The sequence below is a fragment of the Rosa chinensis genome, chromosome 1 (assembly GCF_002994745.2).
Source record: "Rosa chinensis cultivar Old Blush chromosome 1, RchiOBHm-V2, whole genome shotgun sequence".
NCBI classification, from domain to species: Eukaryota; Viridiplantae; Streptophyta; class Magnoliopsida; order Rosales; family Rosaceae; genus Rosa; species Rosa chinensis.
In genome coordinates this window covers 50,130,536-50,157,100 of record NC_037088.1, presented here as the reverse complement: position 1 = coordinate 50,157,100, position 26,565 = coordinate 50,130,536, and the positions used below count along the sequence as shown (strand labels likewise).

Sequence of the window (26,565 nt, the reverse complement as noted above, 5' to 3'; positions counted from 1 at the left end):
GTTAGCTCAGTGAACCAAGTGTAGGAGCTTAAGGTAGCTTCTAGGAGTTATAATCTTTTGAGGAATGAGGACCTTTAGATTTGACTCAAGATTTACGTAGGGGACAGAATTGTATCTTCTGACGTAGTAAGGTGGTTGATTTAGTCATGTTGTTGACTTATACTTGTAGTTGGAAGTTGTACAAGTATTAATCACAGGTTGTTATGCTTCTTAGGTGATGGATTCACAAGGAGGCCGAGCTAGGGGTCGAGGTAGACCCAGAGGCAGGGGTGGAGCCAGAGGTAGGGGCAGGATTCCTCCTCCTGTTGAGGAGATGTTTGAGAATGATATCGAGGCATCGAATGTTGAGCTGCCTGTTCCACCGGTTGTGGAGGTTGCGAATGTTGTAGATCCCACTCGTTTGTCGAAGTTGGCAAAGGAGATTTCGAGGTTGGGAGGAGTTCCATTCCAGGGAGGTACGGATCACATGTTGGCAGATCAATGGATCGAGAACATGAAGACCTACTTCGAGATGGTCGTCTGCGACGACGTTGAGAAGAGGAAGATTGCGGCGTTTATGCTCCAAGGCGATGCACGGGTATGGTGGAGCGGCACACAGAGGGTGATGGATGTGTCCGCCATGACCTGGGACGGTTTTGTGGAACTGTTCAGGAAGAAGTACTTTCCGCCTTCAGTGAGGGAGCAGATGGAAAGGGAATTCATCTCGTTAGTCCAAGGGACTAAGAGTGTGAGGGAGTATGAAGCTGAGTTCTCAAGGTTGTATCGCTTTGTGAGGCAGATGGATGCTGAGAGCTTAGCTATGAAGTTTCAGTGGGGACTGAATGCTTCAATCCGGCGCGATGTCGCTGTTCTGGAACTGAAGACGGTAGAGCTCATTTTCGTTAAGGCTATGGCCATTGAGCAGGAGAACTTGATTTTCCAGGAGCAGGAGTCGGCTGAGAGGGACTCCCGAAGGAAGGGGAAGGCAACTGCTGAGAGCAATGAAGGGACAGATGCTCAGGGTGGGTTCTGGAAGAGGCGCAGGACTCATCAGCAGGCGCCAGCTAGGGAAGCGGCTGCACCTGCTAGGGCTGCACCTGTTGGGCAGGGAGCACCTCTGAGATGTTACAACTGTAAGGAGATTGGCCATACTGCTAAGGCTTGCACAAAACCGAAGAACTTGGCGTGTTTTACTTGTGGCCAGACAGGGCATTTCTCAAGGGATTGTACCCAGCAGCAGGGCAGGGGACAAGGAAATCAGCGAGGACAGCAGCCTTTGGGGCATGTCTGAGTGGATGCTAATTTTCAGCAAAGTGTAGGGAATGGAGGTGTCTTATCGGCCTTAAGACTTTTCTTGCTAAGGCGAAGTATGATAGTGGAGAACCTAATTCCTTTGTGTGCTGTGACAGGCTTTGCCTGATGTCCATAGTTAGACTTTTGCGTGTGGCTTCCTTTTGTAAAATACTGTTTTTGATGGTATGTTGCATGATGCATTTTTCATTGTTGTAACAGAGGAGTCTTTTACAACTTTGTTTGTATGTGCGATACCATGTGATAATTGATGGGTAGTTCGGCCGAGGCTGAATCTCATCTTACTATGTTCGGAGATAGTTGGAATGCTTATTGTGATTTTGCAAATAGTTGACTGTGGCAAAAACCTAGAGTTTTATCAATTGACTTGAAATGAAATGTCATTTTAAATTTAGCAATGAGAATGTTGTAATTGATGATATATCGATGCAGATACTGTGAGGACAGGACTATGGACTCTTAGGTGGTTGTGCATAATTGTTGTTGCATTAGAACGTGATTGAAACAGGTGAGATGTTTAGATTATCTCCAAGTGGGATGGTAGGAGGCATTTGAATTGCGATATTAGGTAGGGTACCTGTATCCATTATTGAGCTAAGTATGTTGTATAGTGAGACAAGAACAGGTTGTTGCGAAATGAGATTTGGACTTGAGCTTGGTTTATGCGTACTTGTGGGTGTGGTACGTGTGAATTTCGGGACGAAATTTCTTTAAGGGGGGTGGAATGTGATGCCCCGGAAATTCGTAATTATTTTCTGAAGATTTTTCCAGAATTAATTTTATAACTATTGGACGGTTTCGTGGCTCGTGGATGGAGCGGAAGTGTTTCGGGCGAATAATTAATTGAAGAATATGGTTTTAGGGGGGTTGCCAAAGGTTGACTTTTTATTCGTTGGGATTCTCCGAAAACTTCCTTCACGAAAGTTGTAGAGCGCGTCGATACGAGTTCGTGGACATGTGGAACGCGAGAATCGGAGTTCGTATGAGGAAGTTATGGCTATTGGAAAAAGTTTCCATTTTAGTATATAAAGGAAAAATCAGAAAATATATTCATTTCCTCATTTTCCTTTTCCGGAAGCCACTCCCTCTCTCTCTCTTCTCTCTCGTCCGCTCCCTCAGTATCGAAGAAAACCGCCTGACCCGACCCGAACCCGGCCGATCCGACCCGACTTTTCCGGCCAACTGCGGCGGTCTCCGGCCTTGAAACTTGGCCAGCAGGGTCGTCTCCTCCGTCTGGTCGTCCCTCTGGTGTTCTCTTACGGCGATTCTCCGTCTCGGTGGCAGTTCAAGGCGGTGCAGACTGGAGAAATCGGACCCGACCGGAAAACACAGTTCCGACGTCGGCACGGCTTCGATTTTCTTGGGTTGAGTTCAGAACAAGCTCGCTGATCGATCCATGGTGGTTGTTTGGATCGATTCACGTGAAAATTCGATCAACTCAGTTGGGATTACTGTTCACGGCTTGTGAGGTAGTTTTCGATCCCTTAAGCTTGTTTTCTGACTTCGAGCTAGTTATGAGAATTCACAAGCATGCTTAGATGAAGAACTTTGATGTTGGGAGTTTTGTGAAATAATGTGTTTTGGCCGGTGGCGGTGCACCACCGTCTGTGGTGGCGTTCCGGCGGTGTTCCGGCCACTTAAGGAACTGTTTTTGGTATTATATATGTTCTACTCGTTGATACGAGCGTTTCGATATATAATATGCAAATTTTGGAGTTCGTATGGAATTGTTATGATTTTTGCAATTTCATACCGATCGATTATTCTATCCGTGAGGATTTGAGCGTCCGATCGACTTGTGGTTTGGTCACATCGATCGTGGACGTATTCCAGAGACTTCGGGAGGTCTCGGATGTGGTTTTGCCTCGATTGGCGCCACTTTGGGGGATTTTAGTTCAAAACAGGGGTTTCGGACTTAAAATTGGTTATGAATCGTTACTGATTTGAGATCATTGGTGAATAGGTGCTTCTAGAAGGTGAATTGGACGAGTTGTTGGTGATAGTGTACTAGTTCGGTTCTGTATAGAAGACGCAGCGGGATTCTGAGGTGAGTAATCTCACGAAGTTCATTTCACGAACGGGAATACCCTTATTATTTTGAGAGTTATTTAGTTAACTGCAAACTATAGATGGTATTAGTGGCACTTTTGAGTAGATGATTACGTGTGTATATATGTATATTATGGGATGTATATATATACATACGTATTCATGTATTAGTAGATATATGTTTACGTGAAATATATATGTTTTGGGTGGTTTGTGGATTTATGAAAACAATATGCATGAAATGATGCTTTTTATTGTTTTGGGGTGTGGCTTTTGGAAAACAAATGATTTGTGGAAATGATTGATTTCGATTTGTTTTGAAAAGCGTTGAGATTTGAGAAAAGTGTTGAGATTTGGGTATGAAAACAATGGGCATGAATTGATGCTTTTTATTGTTTTGTGTTATGGCTTTTTCGGAAAACAATGATTATGGAAATGTTGATTTCGATTGTTTTCAAAAGCGTTGCGATTTGTGTAACATTTTGGGTCAGATGCGACTCCTTTAATGTTTTGCTCCAAGGGACATTGCCGCCCGAGGATCGAAGGTCTAAGACCTTGGGCAGAATCTCAGGTGACCACGTCTTTGGCCGGACGAGTGGTTACGTTTTTCAGTTAGAGCTCTAATCTGTCTGCCATATAGGTAATTCATGGGGTAACGGGAATTGGTTATTTACAACTCATGACATTACGTATTTTTAGGGAACAAGGTGTGAGTTGCTTCCTTATTAATGGTTTTTAAGGGGACAAGGAGTGAGTTGTTTTCCTTATTAACGTTTTGATAGAAATCAAGGTGTGAGTTGCTTTCTATGGTACGATTATGGTACATTTGATAGAAATCAAGGAGTGAGTTGCTTTCTATGTTTTACTGATAGAAATCAAGGAGTGAGTTGCTTTCTATGTTTTACTGATAGAAATCAAGGAGTGAGTTGCTTTCTATGTTTTACTGATAGAAATCAAGGTGTGAGTTGCTTTCTATGGTACGCTTATGGTACAACTGATAGAATTCAAGTGTGGGTTGTTTTCTATGTTTCGTTTTAAAAGGAAACAAGGTGTGAGTTGCTTTCTTTTATTTCGATTTGAAAGGAAATTAAAGTGTGAGTTATTCTCCTTTATTTCGTGTTTTAAGGAATCAAAGCGTGAGTTGTTTTCCTTATTTTTGGCGTGAGTTGTGTGTGGTTTGAGTTACTCATACGGGCTTGCAAAAGCTTACCGGGTTTGTTGTGTGGCAACCCGGTGCACCATTCCAACCGTGTAGGGGTTAATCCTGCAGGTTAGGATAATCGAGGTTGAGGCAGCGAGCTAGCAGCTTTACGGTAGGAAGCCAATTTTGTGACTTTACCGTTATTTGGACTTCCGTTGTAGTGAGCTCTGAGGAGCATTACGTTTATCTTGTTGTTGACAATTTAATTCGTAAGCTTGTGTAATATATAACTCTTTGGAGTGAGTGTATATTAACTTTGAGGGTTCAGGGCATCAATAAGTGTGTAAGTTTAAGGGAAAAAGATTTCAGGTATTTTGTATTGATGACTGGACGTTCACGCATATATAATTATGGGGTTATATATATCGATTTTCATGTGTGTAAAATCAGGGGCGTGACAGATTGGTATCAGAGCGTAAGGTGCATATTTGGTGACAATCAATACTCCTCGAGTGATGGCCCGTCTGCAGCGGATCCCCATCTGATGCTCTTCGGTATTGATATAGTCATTGGGTATGCAATGAGTGTTGGATTGCGAGTCATCAGGGTAGTGTTAGCTCAGTGAACCAAGTGTAGGAGCTTAAGGTAGCTTCTAGGAGTTATAATCTTTTGAGGAATGAGGACCTTTAGATTTGACTCAAGATTTACGTAGGGGACAGAATTGTATCTTCTGACGTAGTAAGGTGGTTGATTTAGTCATGTTGTTGACTTATACTTGTAGTTGGAAGTTGTACAAGTATTAATCACAGGTTGTTATGCTTCTTAGGTGATGGATTCACAAGGAGGCCGAGCTAGGGGTCGAGGTAGACCCAGAGGCAGGGGTGGAGCCAGAGGTAGGGGCAGGATTCCTCCTCCTGTTGAGGAGATGTTTGAGAATGATATCGAGGCATCGAATGTTGAGCTGCCTGTTCCACCGGTTGTGGAGGTTGCGAATGTTGTAGATCCCACTCGTTTGTCGAAGTTGGCAAAGGAGATTTCGAGGTTGGGAGGAGTTCCATTCCAGGGAGGTACGGATCACATGTTGGCAGATCAATGGATCGAGAACATGAAGACCTACTTCGAGATGGTCGTCTGCGACGACGTTGAGAAGAGGAAGATTGCGGCGTTTATGCTCCAAGGCGATGCACGGGTATGGTGGAGCGGCACACAGAGGGTGATGGATGTGTCCGCCATGACCTGGGACGGTTTTGTGGAACTGTTCAGGAAGAAGTACTTTCCGCCTTCAGTGATGGAGCAGATGGAAAGGGAATTCATCTCGTTAGTCCAAGGGACTAAGAGTGTGAGGGAGTATGAAGCTGAGTTCTCAAGGTTGTATCGCTTTGTGAGGCAGATGGATGCTGAGAGCTTAGCTATGAAGTTTCAGTGGGGACTGAATGCTTCAATCCGGCGCGATGTCGCTGTTCTGGAACTGAAGACGGTAGAGCTCATTTTCGTTAAGGCTATGGCCATTGAGCAGGAGAACTTGATTTTCCAGGAGCAGGAGTCGGCTGAGAGGGACTCCCGAAGGAAGGGGAAGGCAACTGCTGAGAGCAATGAAGGGACAGATGCTCAGGGTGGGTTCTGGAAGAGGCGCAGGACTCATCAGCAGGCGCCAGCTAGGGAAGCGGCTGCACCTGCTAGGGCTGCACCTGTTGGGCAGGGAGCACCTCTGAGATGTTACAACTGTAAGGAGATTGGCCATACTGCTAAGGCTTGCACAAAACCGAAGAACTTGGCGTGTTTTACTTGTGGCCAGACAGGGCATTTCTCAAGGGATTGTACCCAGCAGCAGGGCAGGGGACAAGGAAATCAGCGAGGACAGCAGCCTTTGGGGCATGTCTGAGTGGATGCTAATTTTCAGCAAAGTGTAGGGAATGGAGGTGTCTTATCGGCCTTAAGACTTTTCTTGCTAAGGCGAAGTATGATAGTGGAGAACCTAATTCCTTTGTGTGCTGTGACAGGCTTTGCCTGATGTCCATAGTTAGACTTTTGCGTGTGGCTTCCTTTTGTAAAATACTGTTTTTGATGGTATGTTGCATGATGCATTTTTCATTGTTGTAACAGAGGAGTCTTTTACAACTTTGTTTGTATGTGCGATACCATGTGATAATTGATGGGTAGTTCGGCCGAGGCTGAATCTCATCTTACTATGTTCGGAGATAGTTGGAATGCTTATTGTGATTTTGCAAATAGTTGACTGTGGCAAAAACCTAGAGTTTTATCAATTGACTTGAAATGAAATGTCATTTTAAATTTAGCAATGAGAATGTTGTAATTGATGATATATCGATGCAGATACTGTGAGGACAGGACTATGGACTCTTAGGTGGTTGTGCATAATTGTTGTTGCATTAGAACGTGATTGAAACAGGTGAGATGTTTAGATTATCTCCAAGTGGGATGGTAGGAGGCATTTGAATTGCGATATTAGGTAGGGTACCTGTATCCATTATTGAGCTAAGTATGTTGTATAGTGAGACAAGAACAGGTTGTTGCGAAATGAGATTTGGACTTGAGCTTGGTTTATGCGTACTTGTGGGTGTGGTACGTGTGAATTTCGGGACGAAATTTCTTTAAGGGGGGTGGAATGTGATGCCCCGGAAATTCGTAATTATTTTCTGAAGATTTTTCCAGAATTAATTTTATAACTATTGGACGGTTTCGTGGCTCGTGGATGGAGCGGAAGTGTTTCGGGCGAATAATTAATTGAAGAATATGGTTTTAGGGGGGTTGCCAAAGGTTGACTTTTTATTCGTTGGGATTCTCCGAAAACTTCCTTCACGAAAGTTGTAGAGCGCGTCGATACGAGTTCGTGGACATGTGGAACGCGAGAATCGGAGTTCGTATGAGGAAGTTATGGCTATTGGAAAAAGTTTCCATTTTAGTATATAAAGGAAAAATCAGAAAATATATTCATTTCCTCATTTTCCTTTTCCGGAAGCCACTCCCTCTCTCTCTCTTCTCTCTCGTCCGCTCCCTCAGTATCGAAGAAAACCGCCTGACCCGACCCGAACCCGGCCGATCCGACCCGACTTTTCCGGCCAACTGCGGCGGTCTCCGGCCTTGAAACTTGGCCAGCAGGGTCGTCTCCTCCGTCTGGTCGTCCCTCTGGTGTTCTCTTACGGCGATTCTCCGTCTCGGTGGCAGTTCAAGGCGGTGCAGACTGGAGAAATCGGACCCGACCGGAAAACACAGTTCCGACGTCGGCACGGCTTCGATTTTCTTGGGTTGAGTTCAGAACAAGCTCGCTGATCGATCCATGGTGGTTGTTTGGATCGATTCACGTGAAAATTCGATCAACTCAGTTGGGATTACTGTTCACGGCTTGTGAGGTAGTTTTCGATCCCTTAAGCTTGTTTTCTGACTTCGAGCTAGTTATGAGAATTCACAAGCATGCTTAGATGAAGAACTTTGATGTTGGGAGTTTTGTGAAATAATGTGTTTTGGCCGGTGGCGGTGCACCACCGTCTGTGGTGGCGTTCCGGCGGTGTTCCGGCCACTTAAGGAACTGTTTTTGGTATTATATATGTTCTACTCGTTGATACGAGCGTTTCGATATATAATATGCAAATTTTGGAGTTCGTATGGAATTGTTATGATTTTTGCAATTTCATACCGATCGATTATTCTATCCGTGAGGATTTGAGCGTCCGATCGACTTGTGGTTTGGTCACATCGATCGTGGACGTATTCCAGAGACTTCGGGAGGTCTCGGATGTGGTTTTGCCTCGATTGGCGCCACTTTGGGGGATTTTAGTTCAAAACAGGGGTTTCGGACTTAAAATTGGTTATGAATCGTTACTGATTTGAGATCATTGGTGAATAGGTGCTTCTAGAAGGTGAATTGGACGAGTTGTTGGTGATAGTGTACTAGTTCGGTTCTGTATAGAAGACGCAGCGGGATTCTGAGGTGAGTAATCTCACGAAGTTCATTTCACGAACGGGAATACCCTTATTATTTTGAGAGTTATTTAGTTAACTGCAAACTATAGATGGTATTAGTGGCACTTTTGAGTAGATGATTACGTGTGTATATATGTATATTATGGGATGTATATATATACATACGTATTCATGTATTAGTAGATATATGTTTACGTGAAATATATATGTTTTGGGTGGTTTGTGGATTTATGAAAACAATATGCATGAAATGATGCTTTTTATTGTTTTGGGGTGTGGCTTTTGGAAAACAAATGATTTGTGGAAATGATTGATTTCGATTTGTTTTGAAAAGCGTTGAGATTTGAGAAAAGTGTTGAGATTTGGGTATGAAAACAATGGGCATGAATTGATGCTTTTATTGTTTTGTGTTATGGCTTTTTCGGAAAACAATGATTATGGAAATGTTGATTTCGATTGTTTTCAAAAGCGTTGCGATTTGTGTAACATTTTGGGTCAGATGCGACTCCTTTAATGTTTTGCTCCAAGGGACATTGCCGCCCGAGGATCGAAGGTCTAAGACCTTGGGCAGAATCTCAGGTGACCACGTCTTTGGCCGGACGAGTGGTTACGTTTTTCAGTTAGAGCTCTAATCTGTCTGCCATATAGGTAATTCATGGGGTAACGGGAATTGGTTATTTACAACTCATGACATTACGTATTTTTAGGGAACAAGGTGTGAGTTGCTTCCTTATTAATGGTTTTTAAGGGGACAAGGAGTGAGTTGTTTTCCTTATTAACGTTTTGATAGAAATCAAGGTGTGAGTTGCTTTCTATGGTACGATTATGGTACATTTGATAGAAATCAAGGAGTGAGTTGCTTTCTATGTTTTACTGATAGAAATCAAGGAGTGAGTTGCTTTCTATGTTTTACTGATAGAAATCAAGGAGTGAGTTGCTTTCTATGTTTTACTGATAGAAATCAAGGTGTGAGTTGCTTTCTATGGTACGCTTATGGTACAACTGATAGAATTCAAGTGTGGGTTGTTTTCTATGTTTCGTTTTAAAAGGAAACAAGGTGTGAGTTGCTTTCTTTTATTTCGATTTGAAAGGAAATTAAAGTGTGAGTTATTCTCCTTTATTTCGTGTTTTAAGGAATCAAAGCGTGAGTTGTTTTCCTTATTTTTGGCGTGAGTTGTGTGTGGTTTGAGTTACTCATACGGGCTTGCAAAAGCTTACCGGGTTTGTTGTGTGGCAACCCGGTGCACCATTCCAACCGTGTAGGGGTTAATCCTGCAGGTTAGGATAATCGAGGTTGAGGCAGCGAGCTAGCAGCTTTACGGTAGGAAGCCAATTTTGTGACTTTACCGTTATTTGGACTTCCGTTGTAGTGAGCTCTGAGGAGCATTACGTTTATCTTGTTGTTGACAATTTAATTCGTAAGCTTGTGTAATATATAACTCTTTGGAGTGAGTGTATATTAACTTTGAGGGTTCAGGGCATCAATAAGTGTGTAAGTTTAAGGGAAAAAGATTTCAGGTATTTTGTATTGATGACTGGACGTTCACGCATATATAATTATGGGGTTATATATATCGATTTTCATGTGTGTAAAATCAGGGGCGTGACAGATTGGTATCAGAGCGTAAGGTGCATATTTGGTGACAATCAATACTCCTCGAGTGATGGCCCGTCTGCAGCGGATCCCCATCTGATGCTCTTCGGTATTGATATAGTCATTGGGTATGCAATGAGTGTTGGATTGCGAGTCATCAGGGTAGTGTTAGCTCAGTGAACCAAGTGTAGGAGCTTAAGGTAGCTTCTAGGAGTTATAATCTTTTGAGGAATGAGGACCTTTAGATTTGACTCAAGATTTACGTAGGGGACAGAATTGTATCTTCTGACGTAGTAAGGTGGTTGATTTAGTCATGTTGTTGACTTATACTTGTAGTTGGAAGTTGTACAAGTATTAATCACAGGTTGTTATGCTTCTTAGGTGATGGATTCACAAGGAGGCCGAGCTAGGGGTCGAGGTAGACCCAGAGGCAGGGGTGGAGCCAGAGGTAGGGGCAGGATTCCTCCTCCTGTTGAGGAGATGTTTGAGAATGATATCGAGGCATCGAATGTTGAGCTGCCTGTTCCACCGGTTGTGGAGGTTGCGAATGTTGTAGATCCCACTCGTTTGTCGAAGTTGGCAAAGGAGATTTCGAGGTTGGGAGGAGTTCCATTCCAGGGAGGTACGGATCACATGTTGGCAGATCAATGGATCGAGAACATGAAGACCTACTTCGAGATGGTCGTCTGCGACGACGTTGAGAAGAGGAAGATTGCGGCGTTTATGCTCCAAGGCGATGCACGGGTATGGTGGAGCGGCACACAGAGGGTGATGGATGTGTCCGCCATGACCTGGGACGGTTTTGTGGAACTGTTCAGGAAGAAGTACTTTCCGCCTTCAGTGATGGAGCAGATGGAAAGGGAATTCATCTCGTTAGTCCAAGGGACTAAGAGTGTGAGGGAGTATGAAGCTGAGTTCTCAAGGTTGTATCGCTTTGTGAGGCAGATGGATGCTGAGAGCTTAGCTATGAAGTTTCAGTGGGGACTGAATGCTTCAATCCGGCGCGATGTCGCTGTTCTGGAACTGAAGACGGTAGAGCTCATTTTCGTTAAGGCTATGGCCATTGAGCAGGAGAACTTGATTTTCCAGGAGCAGGAGTCGGCTGAGAGGGACTCCCGAAGGAAGGGGAAGGCAACTGCTGAGAGCAATGAAGGGACAGATGCTCAGGGTGGGTTCTGGAAGAGGCGCAGGACTCATCAGCAGGCGCCAGCTAGGGAAGCGGCTGCACCTGCTAGGGCTGCACCTGTTGGGCAGGGAGCACCTCTGAGATGTTACAACTGTAAGGAGATTGGCCATACTGCTAAGGCTTGCACAAAACCGAAGAACTTGGCGTGTTTTACTTGTGGCCAGACAGGGCATTTCTCAAGGGATTGTACCCAGCAGCAGGGCAGGGGACAAGGAAATCAGCGAGGACAGCAGCCTTTGGGGCATGTCTGAGTGGATGCTAATTTTCAGCAAAGTGTAGGGAATGGAGGTGTCTTATCGGCCTTAAGACTTTTCTTGCTAAGGCGAAGTATGATAGTGGAGAACCTAATTCCTTTGTGTGCTGTGACAGGCTTTGCCTGATGTCCATAGTTAGACTTTTGCGTGTGGCTTCCTTTTGTAAAATACTGTTTTTGATGGTATGTTGCATGATGCATTTTTCATTGTTGTAACAGAGGAGTCTTTTACAACTTTGTTTGTATGTGCGATACCATGTGATAATTGATGGGTAGTTCGGCCGAGGCTGAATCTCATCTTACTATGTTCGGAGATAGTTGGAATGCTTATTGTGATTTTGCAAATAGTTGACTGTGGCAAAAACCTAGAGTTTTATCAATTGACTTGAAATGAAATGTCATTTTAAATTTAGCAATGAGAATGTTGTAATTGATGATATATCGATGCAGATACTGTGAGGACAGGACTATGGACTCTTAGGTGGTTGTGCATAATTGTTGTTGCATTAGAACGTGATTGAAACAGGTGAGATGTTTAGATTATCTCCAAGTGGGATGGTAGGAGGCATTTGAATTGCGATATTAGGTAGGGTACCTGTATCCATTATTGAGCTAAGTATGTTGTATAGTGAGACAAGAACAGGTTGTTGCGAAATGAGATTTGGACTTGAGCTTGGTTTATGCGTACTTGTGGGTGTGGTACGTGTGAATTTCGGGACGAAATTTCTTTAAGGGGGTGGAATGTGATGCCCCGGAAATTCGTAATTATTTTCTGAAGATTTTTCCAGAATTAATTTTATAACTATTGGACGGTTTCGTGGCTCGTGGATGGAGCGGAAGTGTTTCGGGCGAATAATTAATTGAAGAATATGGTTTTAGGGGGGTTGCCAAAGGTTGACTTTTTATTCGTTGGGATTCTCCGAAAACTTCCTTCACGAAAGTTGTAGAGCGCGTCGATACGAGTTCGTGGACATGTGGAACGCGAGAATCGGAGTTCGTATGAGGAAGTTATGGCTATTGGAAAAAGTTTCCATTTTAGTATATAAAGGAAAAATCAGAAAATATATTCATTTCCTCATTTTCCTTTTCCGGAAGCCACTCCCTCTCTCTCTCTTCTCTCTCGTCCGCTCCCTCAGTATCGAAGAAAACCGCCTGACCCGACCCGAACCCGGCCGATCCGACCCGACTTTTCCGGCCAACTGCGGCGGTCTCCGGCCTTGAAACTTGGCCAGCAGGGTCGTCTCCTCCGTCTGGTCGTCCCTCTGGTGTTCTCTTACGGCGATTCTCCGTCTCGGTGGCAGTTCAAGGCGGTGCAGACTGGAGAAATCGGACCCGACCGGAAAACACAGTTCCGACGTCGGCACGGCTTCGATTTTCTTGGGTTGAGTTCAGAACAAGCTCGCTGATCGATCCATGGTGGTTGTTTGGATCGATTCACGTGAAAATTCGATCAACTCAGTTGGGATTACTGTTCACGGCTTGTGAGGTAGTTTTCGATCCCTTAAGCTTGTTTTCTGACTTCGAGCTAGTTATGAGAATTCACAAGCATGCTTAGATGAAGAACTTTGATGTTGGGAGTTTTGTGAAATAATGTGTTTTGGCCGGTGGCGGTGCACCACCGTCTGTGGTGGCGTTCCGGCGGTGTTCCGGCCACTTAAGGAACTGTTTTTGGTATTATATATGTTCTACTCGTTGATACGAGCGTTTCGATATATAATATGCAAATTTTGGAGTTCGTATGGAATTGTTATGATTTTTGCAATTTCATACCGATCGATTATTCTATCCGTGAGGATTTGAGCGTCCGATCGACTTGTGGTTTGGTCACATCGATCGTGGACGTATTCCAGAGACTTCGGGAGGTCTCGGATGTGGTTTTGCCTCGATTGGCGCCACTTTGGGGGATTTTAGTTCAAAACAGGGGTTTCGGACTTAAAATTGGTTATGAATCGTTACTGATTTGAGATCATTGGTGAATAGGTGCTTCTAGAAGGTGAATTGGACGAGTTGTTGGTGATAGTGTACTAGTTCGGTTCTGTATAGAAGACGCAGCGGGATTCTGAGGTGAGTAATCTCACGAAGTTCATTTCACGAACGGGAATACCCTTATTATTTTGAGAGTTATTTAGTTAACTGCAAACTATAGATGGTATTAGTGGCACTTTTGAGTAGATGATTACGTGTGTATATATGTATATTATGGGATGTATATATATACATACGTATTCATGTATTAGTAGATATATGTTTACGTGAAATATATATGTTTTGGGTGGTTTGTGGATTTATGAAAACAATATGCATGAAATGATGCTTTTTATTGTTTTGGGGTGTGGCTTTTGGAAAACAAATGATTTGTGGAAATGATTGATTTCGATTTGTTTTGAAAAGCGTTGAGATTTGAGAAAAGTGTTGAGATTTGGGTATGAAAACAATGGGCATGAATTGATGCTTTTTATTGTTTTGTGTTATGGCTTTTTCGGAAAACAATGATTATGGAAATGTTGATTTCGATTGTTTTCAAAAGCGTTGCGATTTGTGTAACATTTTGGGTCAGATGCGACTCCTTTAATGTTTTGCTCCAAGGGACATTGCCGCCCGAGGATCGAAGGTCTAAGACCTTGGGCAGAATCTCAGGTGACCACGTCTTTGGCCGGACGAGTGGTTACGTTTTTCAGTTAGAGCTCTAATCTGTCTGCCATATAGGTAATTCATGGGGTAACGGGAATTGGTTATTTACAACTCATGACATTACGTATTTTTAGGGAACAAGGTGTGAGTTGCTTCCTTATTAATGGTTTTTAAGGGGACAAGGAGTGAGTTGTTTTCCTTATTAACGTTTTGATAGAAATCAAGGTGTGAGTTGCTTTCTATGGTACGATTATGGTACATTTGATAGAAATCAAGGAGTGAGTTGCTTTCTATGTTTTACTGATAGAAATCAAGGAGTGAGTTGCTTTCTATGTTTTACTGATAGAAATCAAGGTGTGAGTTGCTTTCTATGGTACGCTTATGGTACAACTGATAGAATTCAAGTGTGGGTTGTTTTCTATGTTTCGTTTTAAAAGGAAACAAGGTGTGAGTTGCTTTCTTTTATTTCGATTTGAAAGGAAATTAAAGTGTGAGTTATTCTCCTTTATTTCGTGTTTTAAGGAATCAAAGCGTGAGTTGTTTTCCTTATTTTTGGCGTGAGTTGTGTGTGGTTTGAGTTACTCATACGGGCTTGCAAAAGCTTACCGGGTTTGTTGTGTGGCAACCCGGTGCACCATTCCAACCGTGTAGGGGTTAATCCTGCAGGTTAGGATAATCGAGGTTGAGGCAGCGAGCTAGCAGCTTTACGGTAGGAAGCCAATTTTGTGACTTTACCGTTATTTGGACTTCCGTTGTAGTGAGCTCTGAGGAGCATTACGTTTATCTTGTTGTTGACAATTTAATTCGTAAGCTTGTGTAATATATAACTCTTTGGAGTGAGTGTATATTAACTTTGAGGGTTCAGGGCATCAATAAGTGTGTAAGTTTAAGGGAAAAAGATTTCAGGTATTTTGTATTGATGACTGGACGTTCACGCATATATAATTATGGGGTTATATATATCGATTTTCATGTGTGTAAAATCAGGGGCGTGACATGTATAGGGACTGTGCCAGCCCTAGGCTGATGGTGGACGGCGGCGGTGCCAGAGGCAGTGGCGACGGTCACACTTGATCCAGGAATCAACTTTTGATTCATGCTTCGTTTCGCTCGAAAGAATGGATGTCCGTGTGAAGTCTTTAATAGTCGGATCATCATATCATGACTAGGATGACCTATCATGTCATGACAAAGCCAATATGTGTCTAAATCCAAGAGATCTTCTCTCATAACTTTATTGGATTTAATAGCTCGAATAGTGGTGACATAAAATCCACTAGAGAGACACATACATTTCTCTAAGATGCGCCTTTATTCGCAATCATTAGAGGTAGTGCAAATGAACTATTTTCCGTTCTCTACATGCATTTCTGCATGGAATCCGTTGGCTCAAATAGCTCAATAGGGTTTGATTCACCCTAGGAGCATAGAGAGTTTCTGTGACAGTAATCAAGGTGCCATTTGGCAAGCGAAATTTGGGCTATTCCTTGTCCTTGAACTAATCCTGATGGCCTAGCCATCGTAGTCACAAAGTAATATGCTCAGAATCAAAATGGAGTCATAATGAAAAGAAATCAAAATTTTATTCATAAGCCAACGGAGTACATCATCGTTTCTTAACCAAGAAAATCTAATCCAAGTACTAGCTAGTGCAAAACAATGGTAGTCGTTTAACTTCTTTCGGTAACTTCAAAATAAATATGACCAGGTGAGTAGAGAGATGTCGGTGGAGCAAAGCTCGCTTAAGTACCACTTATCTCAAAACCTTCCTAGACATCATACTCACTTTGGATGAGCCTACTTCGAAGAGAAACTAAACCAATGGCATTTAGTATAAAATATATGGCAACTGCCTATTACATCTCTTGGAAAAATAAAGACTTAAACAGAATTGGCGATCTATTGATCCCACCCAAATTTGAAGTCTTCAACCCTTTACTCTAGATCACCTTCTTGATCTTCTTGTTCCACATAGTGAGCTTCTCTTACTTCACAATATGCTTTGTAGGCAGTGACAATTTCTTCACGAGCTCTACAAATGTGTGCCTAATGACCGGACACTCCACATCGGGAACATTCATCTATGTGCTCAAATTCCATTGATTGAGGAGCTTTGAAAGCGTCATAAGGATGGCTCTTAGTGTTGGTGGCGCCACCAACATGGCCAGAGGCGTTGCCTCCCTCTCTCTTTGACCTCTTCGGTTATGTGTTAGCCTACTTTGGCGCGACTATAATTGGACTCCGGAATATGCTCTGTTTCCACGGGTCTCGTATTATAGTTCTTCACAAGGATGTTGTCATGCTTTTCAGCGACATTCATGGCTCCAACTTGCGGACGCTTAAATATTTCATGATGTTGGTTGACACGCAAACACGCTGATCACGTGTTGTGCCATTGTCCACCTATAAATGTTGCTTATGCTACACTCCTAGCACATATCATATGACAACGGGCTCACTCCCCTGATCATCCTATTCAGTCAATTAGATTTGACTATGCTAGAGAGTTTACATCGAAAGACTTTCGATGGATATTGCAATGGGACTAATGTTGGGCATCACATTCCCATGTACACACCCAAATGGTCTTGCAGAAACGACTACGATGGTAGTCCGGACATTGGTAATGTGCACCAATCTCCTTATATCCGCTTGGGGTGATGCAATATCGCATGCAGCTATGCTAATTCGTCTACGACCCACTGCCACTCAATGTACCTCTGCATTACAGCTAGTGACTGGGTACAAGTATCGTACTTACGCATATTTGAGTGAGCCATTTATGTGCCAATTGGGCCACCATAGTGCTCTATGATGGGTCCGTACAGACGAATGGGCAACTACGTTGGATTTGAGACTCCAACAATCGTCCGCCACTTAATGCCCTTGCAAGGCGATCTCATTACCTCTAGATTTGCGGGTTATCACTTTGATGAGACAGTCTTCCCGTCATTAGGGGGAGATAAGAACACGGACGTTCAGCAAGAATGACAGGAAATGTCGTGGCCTGTCCCCACTATATCTCATCTCGATCCCTGTTAAAGTGACGAGATCACACAAATATGCTGCAAACAAGCCTGCAAGGAAGGACGTCCCTACGAGAGGACGTAGCGCCACCCTACACAGAGGTAGGCATGACACCAACGCCAAAGAGAGTGGCACTTTTGCGTTACAGGCCATGGCCCCAGCTAGGATGCGTGGGAGGCCTGTAGGTTCGAAGGATGCTTTGGCACACTCCAATCCTTTGATCATCGACACTCAAAATCTGTCTCATGAGAATCTTCCAGGTTATTGTTCGTTGGGGGACGCCTCAACGTTATAACCTATTCCTGAAAATATAGAGCTCTATGAAAATTACACTAGTGTACATGAGACGTGGGATAGAAACTCCATCATAATGATGATGTAGTTGCGCATGCTCATGAGTTTACTGAGTCCGATGACATCGAACCACGCTCCGTTGATGAATGAATGCCAACGTAGAGAGATTTGACCTAAATGGAAATATGCGATCCAGGTTAAGTTGGATTCTCTAACGAAGAGGAAGGTTTTCAAGCCAGTGATGCCAACACCTCCTAACATAAAACCTATTGACTAATGGGTCTTCGTTGGAAAGCGTGATGAGAAAAAGAGATGGCAATCTCGCCTTATGGCGCAAGGCTTCTCACAAAACGCCCTAGAATCGACTACGATGAGACATATTCTCTCGTAATGGATGTCACTACACTCCACCACCTTGTCAGTTTGGTAGTTTCCGAATAACTGAACATGCAGCTTACAAATGTGGTCACTACGTATCTATATGAGGATCTAGATACGAAATATACATGAAGGTTCATGGTGAACTTCATTTACCCAAGTCAAGTGGCTCCAGACCACGGAGCGCGTTTGCAATAAGGTTGAAATGCTCACTAAGATGACTACTTGATTGGGAAGGGATATGCCCACGCGTTTCCATAACAAGTTTCAGATTCTATCACGGTTCATGTTGGACATGATCTTCATTAGAAGCCCTAAAAGAGTTAAGGGAAACCGCTGAACACTTCAAATCCGAGTTTGAGATGAAAAATTTTGGGAGAGCACAATTATGCCTCGGTTTGGAACTTGAGCATCGTGTTGATAGATGCTTAGGCATTTTGACAAAGTCAAACCTTCAAGCACCCCCATGATCGTCCTTAGTCTTGATCCTGAAAAGGATCCTCTTCGTCTGAAGGATGATGACGAAGATGTGCTAGAGGCAGAAGTGTCTTACTTAAGAACAATAGGCGCATTATTGTACTTATATCAATGCACAAGACTGCACATCTCATATGTTGTGAACTTGTTAGCTAGGTATAGCTGTGCGCCAACGCGATACAATTAGATTGGTGGAAAAATATATCTTTCGGTACTTGAGATGTACGATTGATATAGGCTTGTTCTATCTCTACAGAGAGATGATGGATTCGGACCCATCACACACCAGAAACGCCGCCAACGCTGGTCTGCGTTCTCTATCCCCATCCCAAAACGATATAAGTGTTTTGGAAGGTTTTGCTGATGCTGGGTACCTCTCTGACCCACACAAACGTCACTCCCAAACTGGTTAAGTGTTCAACATGGGAAAAGACTGTGATATCTTGGAGGTCTACAGAACAGACCGTAGTCGCTATATCTTCGAACTATGCAGAGATTATTGCTCTTCATGAAGTGTTCGTAAATGTTTATGGATTGGATCCATAATTATGCATGTTCGAACAAATTGTGGTTTGAAGTCTACCACAAGATGAGCCTACGAGCATTTAGGATAATGCTGTTCGTTTTTGAATAAATGAAGCTAGGCCACATCAAAAGCGACAACACCAAGCATAATCAGCAACAACAGACTCTCCTCAAATACCAAAGTGAACTAGGTTCGATCTGAGGATAATGTGATAGACTTGTTTACTAAGTCATTGCCCAAATCCACGTTCAAGAAACATGTGGCAAGAATTGGCTTGCGGAAATTATCTGAACTCCCATTATCGTAGTCATCAGGGGGAGACGCAGACATCAGGGGGAGATGTCTACATGTTCACCTTGAAACATGAAGGGTGTGTTGTGCTCTTTTTCCCCTTCGACCGAGGTTATTTTTGTCCCACTGGGTTTTTGTTACTCGGTAAGATTTTTAACAAGGCAAAGAGAGAAGCACCGCGTTTGGGCAACACAAGGGGGAGTGTTCAAGTAAAACCCTAATTTGTGTTTGGCCCAAACTCTAGGTTACTTGACTTAGTGGTAATAGGGTTAAATTAGAAGGATCTAGATTCCTATTCAATGTACGATTACTTTCCTTGTATGATTGAGATTCTATGCATTGTAATCCTTTATATAAAGAGGCCCCTATTATCAATGAGAATACACAGCGATTTAGAACACGTTTACTTACTTGGAAGGAAAGGGAATGATTACGGGGTAAAAACATTCCTGCGTTTACTAACACATAAAGGAATCAGAATGATTCCGGGTAAAAGAATTCATGCGTTTACTAACACATGAAGGAATCAGAATGGATGTAGGTCCCACCTCATTATCAGGAATAAATTCCTGAATACTCAGGAATTCGATTACGAAGGGGGGAGATGAGTTTAGGAATCATTCCTCCGGAATCAATACCGATTCCTTTCTTCTCCCATTCCACTTGTCTCCGATTCATGATTATTTTCCATTCCAAGTAAGTAAACGTGCCATTACACTCAATTCCGTTTCCCTAAAATAGTTTTTTGTTTATCAAATAAGTTCATGAGAATGATAAAGATGAGCCACTAATTTACTTGTACAAACGTCATACCAATGAGCCAGAATATAGCTTCCCAAGTGTAATGGAGTTACTAATTCTCCGGCACTCCATGAGACAAGAAAATTGATGATGTTGACCAAGGAGGCTTCTAATTTGACAAAGTATCAACAGTTTTGAATGTCATCACTTGATGTCTTGATTAATGATTTGTAATGAGCTCACACGATCATGACGGTCAAGCATAATCCCAAATATGTTCCCCTCCACATTGTGAACTGGTGTACACAACCCTCAAAAGCAGAGGTCGGAACTGCTCTCTCTCCCCTTGCTTCCAAAGCTACTCAGCGGTGAGAAACGCCAACGGTGTTCGGCCGAGAGAGAGAGTTTATTTTTATTTTTTTAAAACCTAGAAAAAGAAATAGTCTAAGCGCGTGGAAAGTTTTTAAGCTTTTATATAGTGTAGCTTTCGCTAATCTTCCACAAACGTCCGATTGAACTAGTGATCACACCCACCTAACTGTTTTTTTTCATGACTTGTGCGTAGATTCGTGAGGAAAATGCTGAGGAAAGAGACTCAAAGCATTTCATATATACACCCTAAGAGAGACCTGATCAATCATTCATATTAATCAATCCAGAAAACAAAAAAAAAGAAAAAGCTCAGATTAGCAGACTTCTCCAACATGGCTGAAGCTGTCGTTTCAATGGTGATCCATGGGCTCAGGCCGCTCGGAAGCTTGATGATTCAGCAAGCAATGTTCTTCGATGGAGTCGGCGATAAAGTTGAGCTTGCACAAACCGAGCTACTCTTGATGCAAGGCTTCCTGAAAGATGCAGATGCACGACAAGAAAATGAAGAAGTGGCCGGTACGCTTATGGGTTAATATTATCAGAGAAGCTGCTTATGATTTGGAGGATGCCATTGAATCTTTTGTCTTGAAAGTAGCTTTGAAGAGGGATGCAAGTGTGAAGGTAGTTCTCAAAAGGTTTGCTTGTTTCTTGAGCAAAGGAGTGGATCGTTACAAGATCGGATTGGAAATTGAGAGCATTACGACCAAGCTTTCTAAGCTCAGGTTGACTATGCAAAGCTATGACATAAAGCAAGAGAAGGGGAAAGAAGGTGCTACTTCTTCAATGAGGCAGCGAGAACGCAGGCTAACCTATCCTCATGTTATTGAGCACCACGTTGTTGGGTTAGGGGACGACACAGAGTTGTTAGCTACAAATTTGGTGGAAGAAAAAGGCCCTCAAGTGGTTTCTATTTGGGGCATGGGCGGCTCGGGAAAGACCACTCTTGCAAAACAAATTTACAATCATAAGAAAGTCAAGTCTCATTTTGATTGTTTTGCTTGGGTGTGTATATCTCAACAATGTGACGGTACAACAGTTATGAAAGAAATTTTTATTAAACTTAGCGGTGTGTCCGATGAGCAAAGACAAGGAATTGCAAATCTGAGTAATGATGAAATAGCAGAGAGGTTGTGCAATTTCCAACGACACAGAAAATGTTTGGTGGTGCTGGATGATATTTGGACTCTTGATGCATGGAACTCTTTTAAAGGTGGATTTTCAGTGGATGAGGAAACAGAGAAGTAGCTTCACTTGCAAGGGGAAATAGCTTACTCTACGAATCTCGGGCGCTAAGTGCAGATGAAAGCTGGAATTTGTTTCGGAAGATAGCATTCTTTGAAATGGATGATACAAGTATATTCTCATAAACTCTTTCATCTTTACTCTTTATGTTTATCCTTCGAGTCTAATATTAGAAACTATAGCATTCCACTTGTCATTGCAATTTCTTCTTCTTTCCATAGTTTGTTCTCAGCTGGAATGTTACTATTTTCCAAGTGTTACCGTCACATGCATGCAATATATATGAATTAATTGTTGGATGGCGATTAGAAAATCTCAGGACAGACCTATCGATCAAGCCTGTCCTAATGCAATTTTCAAAACTTTCTCACTAGCCGCTTGGGCTAAATCCGATTCCTAAAAACTTTAATTTTAATTGTCATGAAACTACAATTCTATATATACTTAAGTATATGACATGATTGACACTGAACAAGGATGCAAAATTGACTTTACTTTGCTGTCCATTTTACTTTATTTTTCAGATTCAGACTCTCAAATTTATTCAAAGAAGGAAGAACTGGGAAAGAATATGCTTCAACATTGTGCAGGTTTGCCATTAGCTATTATCGTGCTCGCAGGACTACTAGCTAGAAAAGACACAATTGATGAGTGGGAAACTGTGCATAAGAATGTTAATGTATATATAAGGAGAGGCACAGACCTTGAACGAGAATACAAAGGTCAAAAACACGGAGGTGCTTCATGGGTCTTGGCACTCAGTTATGACAACTTACCATATCGCTTAAAGCTTTGCTTTTTGTACTTGGCAAATTTTCCTGAAGATTATGAGATACGGGTGAAAAGACTGACTCAGTTATGGATGGCAGAAGGTTTTATATCCACGACGTCAACAGAAATGATGGAAGATGTATCATATAGTTGCTTGAGTGAATTGGTGGAAAGGTGTATGGTTCAAGTTGTGGACATTGATTTATTTGGGAAAATTAAAACTTGTCGTCTTCATGATCTTATGCGAGACTTGTGCTTGTTAAAAGCCGAAGAGGAGAACTTTTTACATGTTGTCAATTTTTATACAGGGACGAGAACCAATACAACACAAGTCGGTAGAGTTCGAAGAGTGGCAATGTATTTGAACGAAACAGTTGATCAATTTGTTCCCACTACAAGAGGTGCTCCCCTGAGGTCACACTTATACTTCTGCCCACAATACGGTGGAATCGGGAATAAAAAAGTCATTCGGTCTGTATTCAATGACTTCAAATTACTTAGAGTCTTGAAGTTGGAAGATATGTATGGATTCAAAGAGTTACCGAGCACAATTGGGAATCTGGTCCACTTGCGGTTTTTAAGTCTGAAGAACAGTGGAGTACAAAACTTACCATCATCTGTAGCCAACTTGGTGTGTTTGCAGACTTTAGATTTACGTTGTGCTTGGGGTGGGACTGTGGGAGAATGAAAATCCCGCATGTGTTTAAGAAGATGGAACAATTGAGGCATTTATATCTACCCAGGTGGTATAATCACAAGTTACGTGGGGGGCTCTCATTGGCTACAGCTGGCAACTTGCAGACGTTGGTCAATGTTAAATGTGGAAACTGTGATTTTAATGCCCTATACAATCTTCGGAAACTATCCATCCAGGATTGGGCAGGATCAGAACTCTGGAAAAAACTGGAGGAATTCTTGAGATCGAGAAGTAGTCCCACATTGCAGCATCTTCGTTCTGTATCTCTGAAACTGTGGGGTCATGATTCATTAACGGATCTATCGGGGTTTCGTTCTATATACAAGCTGCGACTGGAGGGGCACTCAGTGAAGGAGTTAGCAGAGAACCTCCTGTCCTTTCCAAACCTCATCAAAATAAAGCTGGTTTGTACTCCACGAAGGGAGACCAGATAGAAAGAATACTTGAGAACCTGCCACACTTGAGAGTGCTTTACCTTGAATATGAAGTTTTCTCCAGGCGTATCTGGACAAAGATGCTGAGAGAGCGAGCAGGCGTATCTGGACATGTCTCAAGTAATTGTGGGCTCTTGTGACCTGAGGAAATATCAATGAATTAAAAAGCGCGCCCCTGAGGCTCAAAAAGCGAATTTCCGGCCTGAAACTGAGTGTGTTTCACTGGTTAGGCGACGAGGCTGCTGAGGCGTCCTTCAAGGCGCGAAAGGCGTCAAAAACAGAGCACAAGGCGTTAAAGGCGTACGCTCAGGAAAAAAAGAAAAATGACGTCGTTTTGGTCTTTTGGAACAGATTGGGTTTAAAGGCTACAGAGGTCGCGACTGAAGGTGTTGGACAGCCGATTTCAGCCCTCTCTCTTCCAAAACGTAGCAAATTCAAGTTAGGGCTCGATTTTTCGATTCGCAGCAGTCAATTTGAAGGTATGGGAGCTCGATTCGCAGCAGGCCATTTGAAGGTATTGGAGTTCGATTTGCGGCAGGCCATTTGAAGGTATTGGAGCTCGATTCGCAACAGGTCATTTGAAGGTATGATTCCAATTGATTCCATTATAAATCTTCAAAATAGTGTTTGAACCAAGGCTATACTGATCTGGGTTTCAGTTGTTCCCGTCTAGACAATCATATATGATTGTATGTATATGGGTCTGAGTAAATGTCTTACTTTTGGGCATCACTTGTTGATGGGTAGACATCGAGATGATGTGGGTTCTAATCTTTCATAGGAAATCTGCAAAATTTGACTGGTTATGTTTGGAGAAGTTGGAGACAGATACATTTTGACTGGTTATGTTTGCAACTCGTTTTGGTTCAGAAGTTGAAAGCCATGCCAGTAGCCCAGTATACTAATTTTGCCAGTAGCCCAGTACACTAGTTTTGGCTCCAGGTTACTGATGTTTTTATTCTTCTCAAATTCTAGGTACAGTTCATGAATGGAAAAGAATTCCCTAATCTTACATATCTTGATCTGTCTGTTAACCAGTTGTTTGGGCAAATCCCACCAGAAATTGGTCTTCTAACAAATCTCTTGAGGTCCTGCACCTAAATAACAACCAGTTAAATGGTTTAATTCCTCACGAGATAAGTCAACTTAAGTTTCTTTCTGAGCTTGCTCTGAGTGACAACAGTCTAGAAGGTATGATTCCGGTTTCTCTGGGTAATTTGATATGTATTGAGTTTGAATTCTGAATGTGATACATATCTAAACATATTTGTGGATTTTTATGTATTAATGTTTTCTGTTTATGTGTGTGTGTAACAAAAATTTATATCGTAAGGCTTACGCCTTATGCGCCTTAGGCCTCAAGGCTGCAAGGCTCTCCCGAAAACGCCTCGGGTACGCCTTTAGCGTTTTAAAACATTGGGAAATATGGTGTGTGATCGATTAATTGACAGTTCGATTAAGCATGGGCCTTGTTTCCGAGGAGATCGCCGATACAGTTATGGCGCTGTACATGTCTTCCTCTCTTCTTTCTTCCACCAGGATCTCTACTTGCACAGGTTTGGGCATCATTACCTCTACAGGACCAACATACCACCTGGTGTCTCCACTAAACCCAGAGATTTTGCACTGAATTTGGTAGGGAATTCAGGCATTTTTACCTTTTTGGAGGGTGCAACAGGACTTGTCTTGCCTTCCAGTAAATCAGACATAAAAAATTGTAGCTTTTTTGGAGAAGGAAAGGGTCGGTCTCTCTTAGCTTGCTGCTCGATGTCCACAGGTACCAAAGCTAACTCATTGTCTTCATTAGCTTGTCTTTTTTCTGCACTACGAATTACAATAGGTTTGCGTACCTTTCTTGTCTCAGGTCCTCCAAATAGAGATCTTCCAACAGGCAGAAGAATGGGGGTGGTAAGACTCTGGAAGTGAAACATTCCATCCTTGAATTAATTTCCCTGAAACCCTAAAAAGGGACCATTGAGCTCAAGCCTTCTTCCGCCGGTGGTGAAGCAGGCAGTGGCGGAACCACTGTTCGGTCTGCATCAGACCCCCCAAGAATTAAGCTGATTAGGTAATTAATGAATGATTTCTATGAAATCATATATAACTTGCACAATCTTAGCCAATTGGACCCCCCCCCCCTCCAATCTTCTTATGTAGTCATAATTATATATTAAATACATAAATCTAAAACGTATGATGAAGAAGAAACTCAAAAGTAAATTGTAATGCAAGAGATAGAAATGTTAATTAAATCTCATAATTATGTACTTACCAAAAAATACTTTTCATTAAGTATTTACTAAAATTTAAAAGAATTCGATTAGGGGGAGATTAAATCTATATAGGAAACAAATCAAAAATGTATAAAGAATGGACGCCGCATGGTGACAGAATCAATATTCGACATGGAGAGATCCGGAAATGGTGAAGCAAAGATCGGAAAAAGATGGAGAACAGCGACATAAGGAGGTCGGCGTTAGGCTAGGATTTTTGGTGCAGCAAGGGAGGCCGCTTGGAGTTTTATGATATTTTTCTTACATTGATCAAAGATGAATTACATTTAAAAACATGTATAATTATATAACAAAAATAAAATTTTACGTTATAAGTTACGAGTTATGACCATTCACTACTCATAAATCTTGCATTTACTTTCAAGTTTTGCACACGCTCATGAAAAACAAAAACAAACATATAAATAATAACCAAATATCTACATCATTCGAATTTACTTATATTTTTTCATCAAAACAATCTCTAAATAGAAACTTCACAAAACTTGACTGTTCAAATTACCTTCTCATCTTTGCTAGTCCTCACAAATTTCTTACCCTTTTCCCCAATTCCCTGCATTATCTTCACCTTACAAAGCAAAGATAAGGAAAAGGTACAAGTTAGAAGTTTGTGGTTTATTTTTCGTTATTGGAATCGTATTAGTTAGAAGTTTAGGTTGAAAGTTGTTTACACCCGGTTTATGAACCTCCATTCCATCAAATTGCATGTTGTTGAAAAGACAAAAATAAGATAATTACTAATGATTTATTTAATTATTAGCATGGTTATCTTGATGAGGCTAAGAAGAAGAGATTTGTTCCAACTAGAAGTATGGGAGGGGAGATAAGAATTCCATGCAGCAAGCAAAAACGTTGGAACTAATTAAAGTCAACGTATTTTGGTGGTAATCAAACATTCCAAAGCAATGTAATCATGCACAATACTTATTGAATTT

General features: G+C 42.2%; 3 protein-coding genes and 1 pseudogene across 3 annotated transcripts; all 4 read left to right on the top strand.

Moving 5' to 3' along the window:
* Positions 1-889: 889 nt before the first annotated feature.
* LOC112169032 (cold shock domain-containing protein 3-like) lies at positions 890-1,270 on the top strand. Its single transcript, XM_024305969.1, has one exon. The coding sequence runs from the start codon at positions 890-892 to the stop codon at positions 1,268-1,270; it is 381 nt and encodes a 126-aa protein (XP_024161737.1).
* A 4,711-nt stretch (positions 1,271-5,981) lies between these two features.
* Positions 5,982-6,362, top strand: LOC112169024 (cold shock domain-containing protein 3-like). Its single transcript, XM_024305962.1, has one exon. It carries the CDS (start codon positions 5,982-5,984, stop codon positions 6,360-6,362), a length of 381 nt encoding a protein of 126 aa, XP_024161730.1.
* A 4,710-nt stretch (positions 6,363-11,072) lies between these two features.
* On the top strand, positions 11,073-11,453 carry LOC112169012 (cold shock domain-containing protein 3-like). Its single transcript, XM_024305951.1, has one exon. It carries the CDS (start codon positions 11,073-11,075, stop codon positions 11,451-11,453), a length of 381 nt encoding a protein of 126 aa, XP_024161719.1.
* A 9,261-nt stretch (positions 11,454-20,714) lies between these two features.
* LOC112169003 lies at positions 20,715-22,893 on the top strand (annotated as a pseudogene).
* Positions 22,894-26,565: the final 3,672 nt, after the last annotated feature.

What these genes read in the sequence shown, in the direction of transcription:
- LOC112169032 (XM_024305969.1), top strand. Translation starts at nt 890, where the DNA reads ATGGCCATTGAGCAGGAGAACTTGATTTTCCAGGAGCAGGAGTCGGCT.
- LOC112169024 (XM_024305962.1), top strand. Translation starts at nt 5,982, where the DNA reads ATGGCCATTGAGCAGGAGAACTTGATTTTCCAGGAGCAGGAGTCGGCT.
- LOC112169012 (XM_024305951.1), top strand. Translation starts at nt 11,073, where the DNA reads ATGGCCATTGAGCAGGAGAACTTGATTTTCCAGGAGCAGGAGTCGGCT.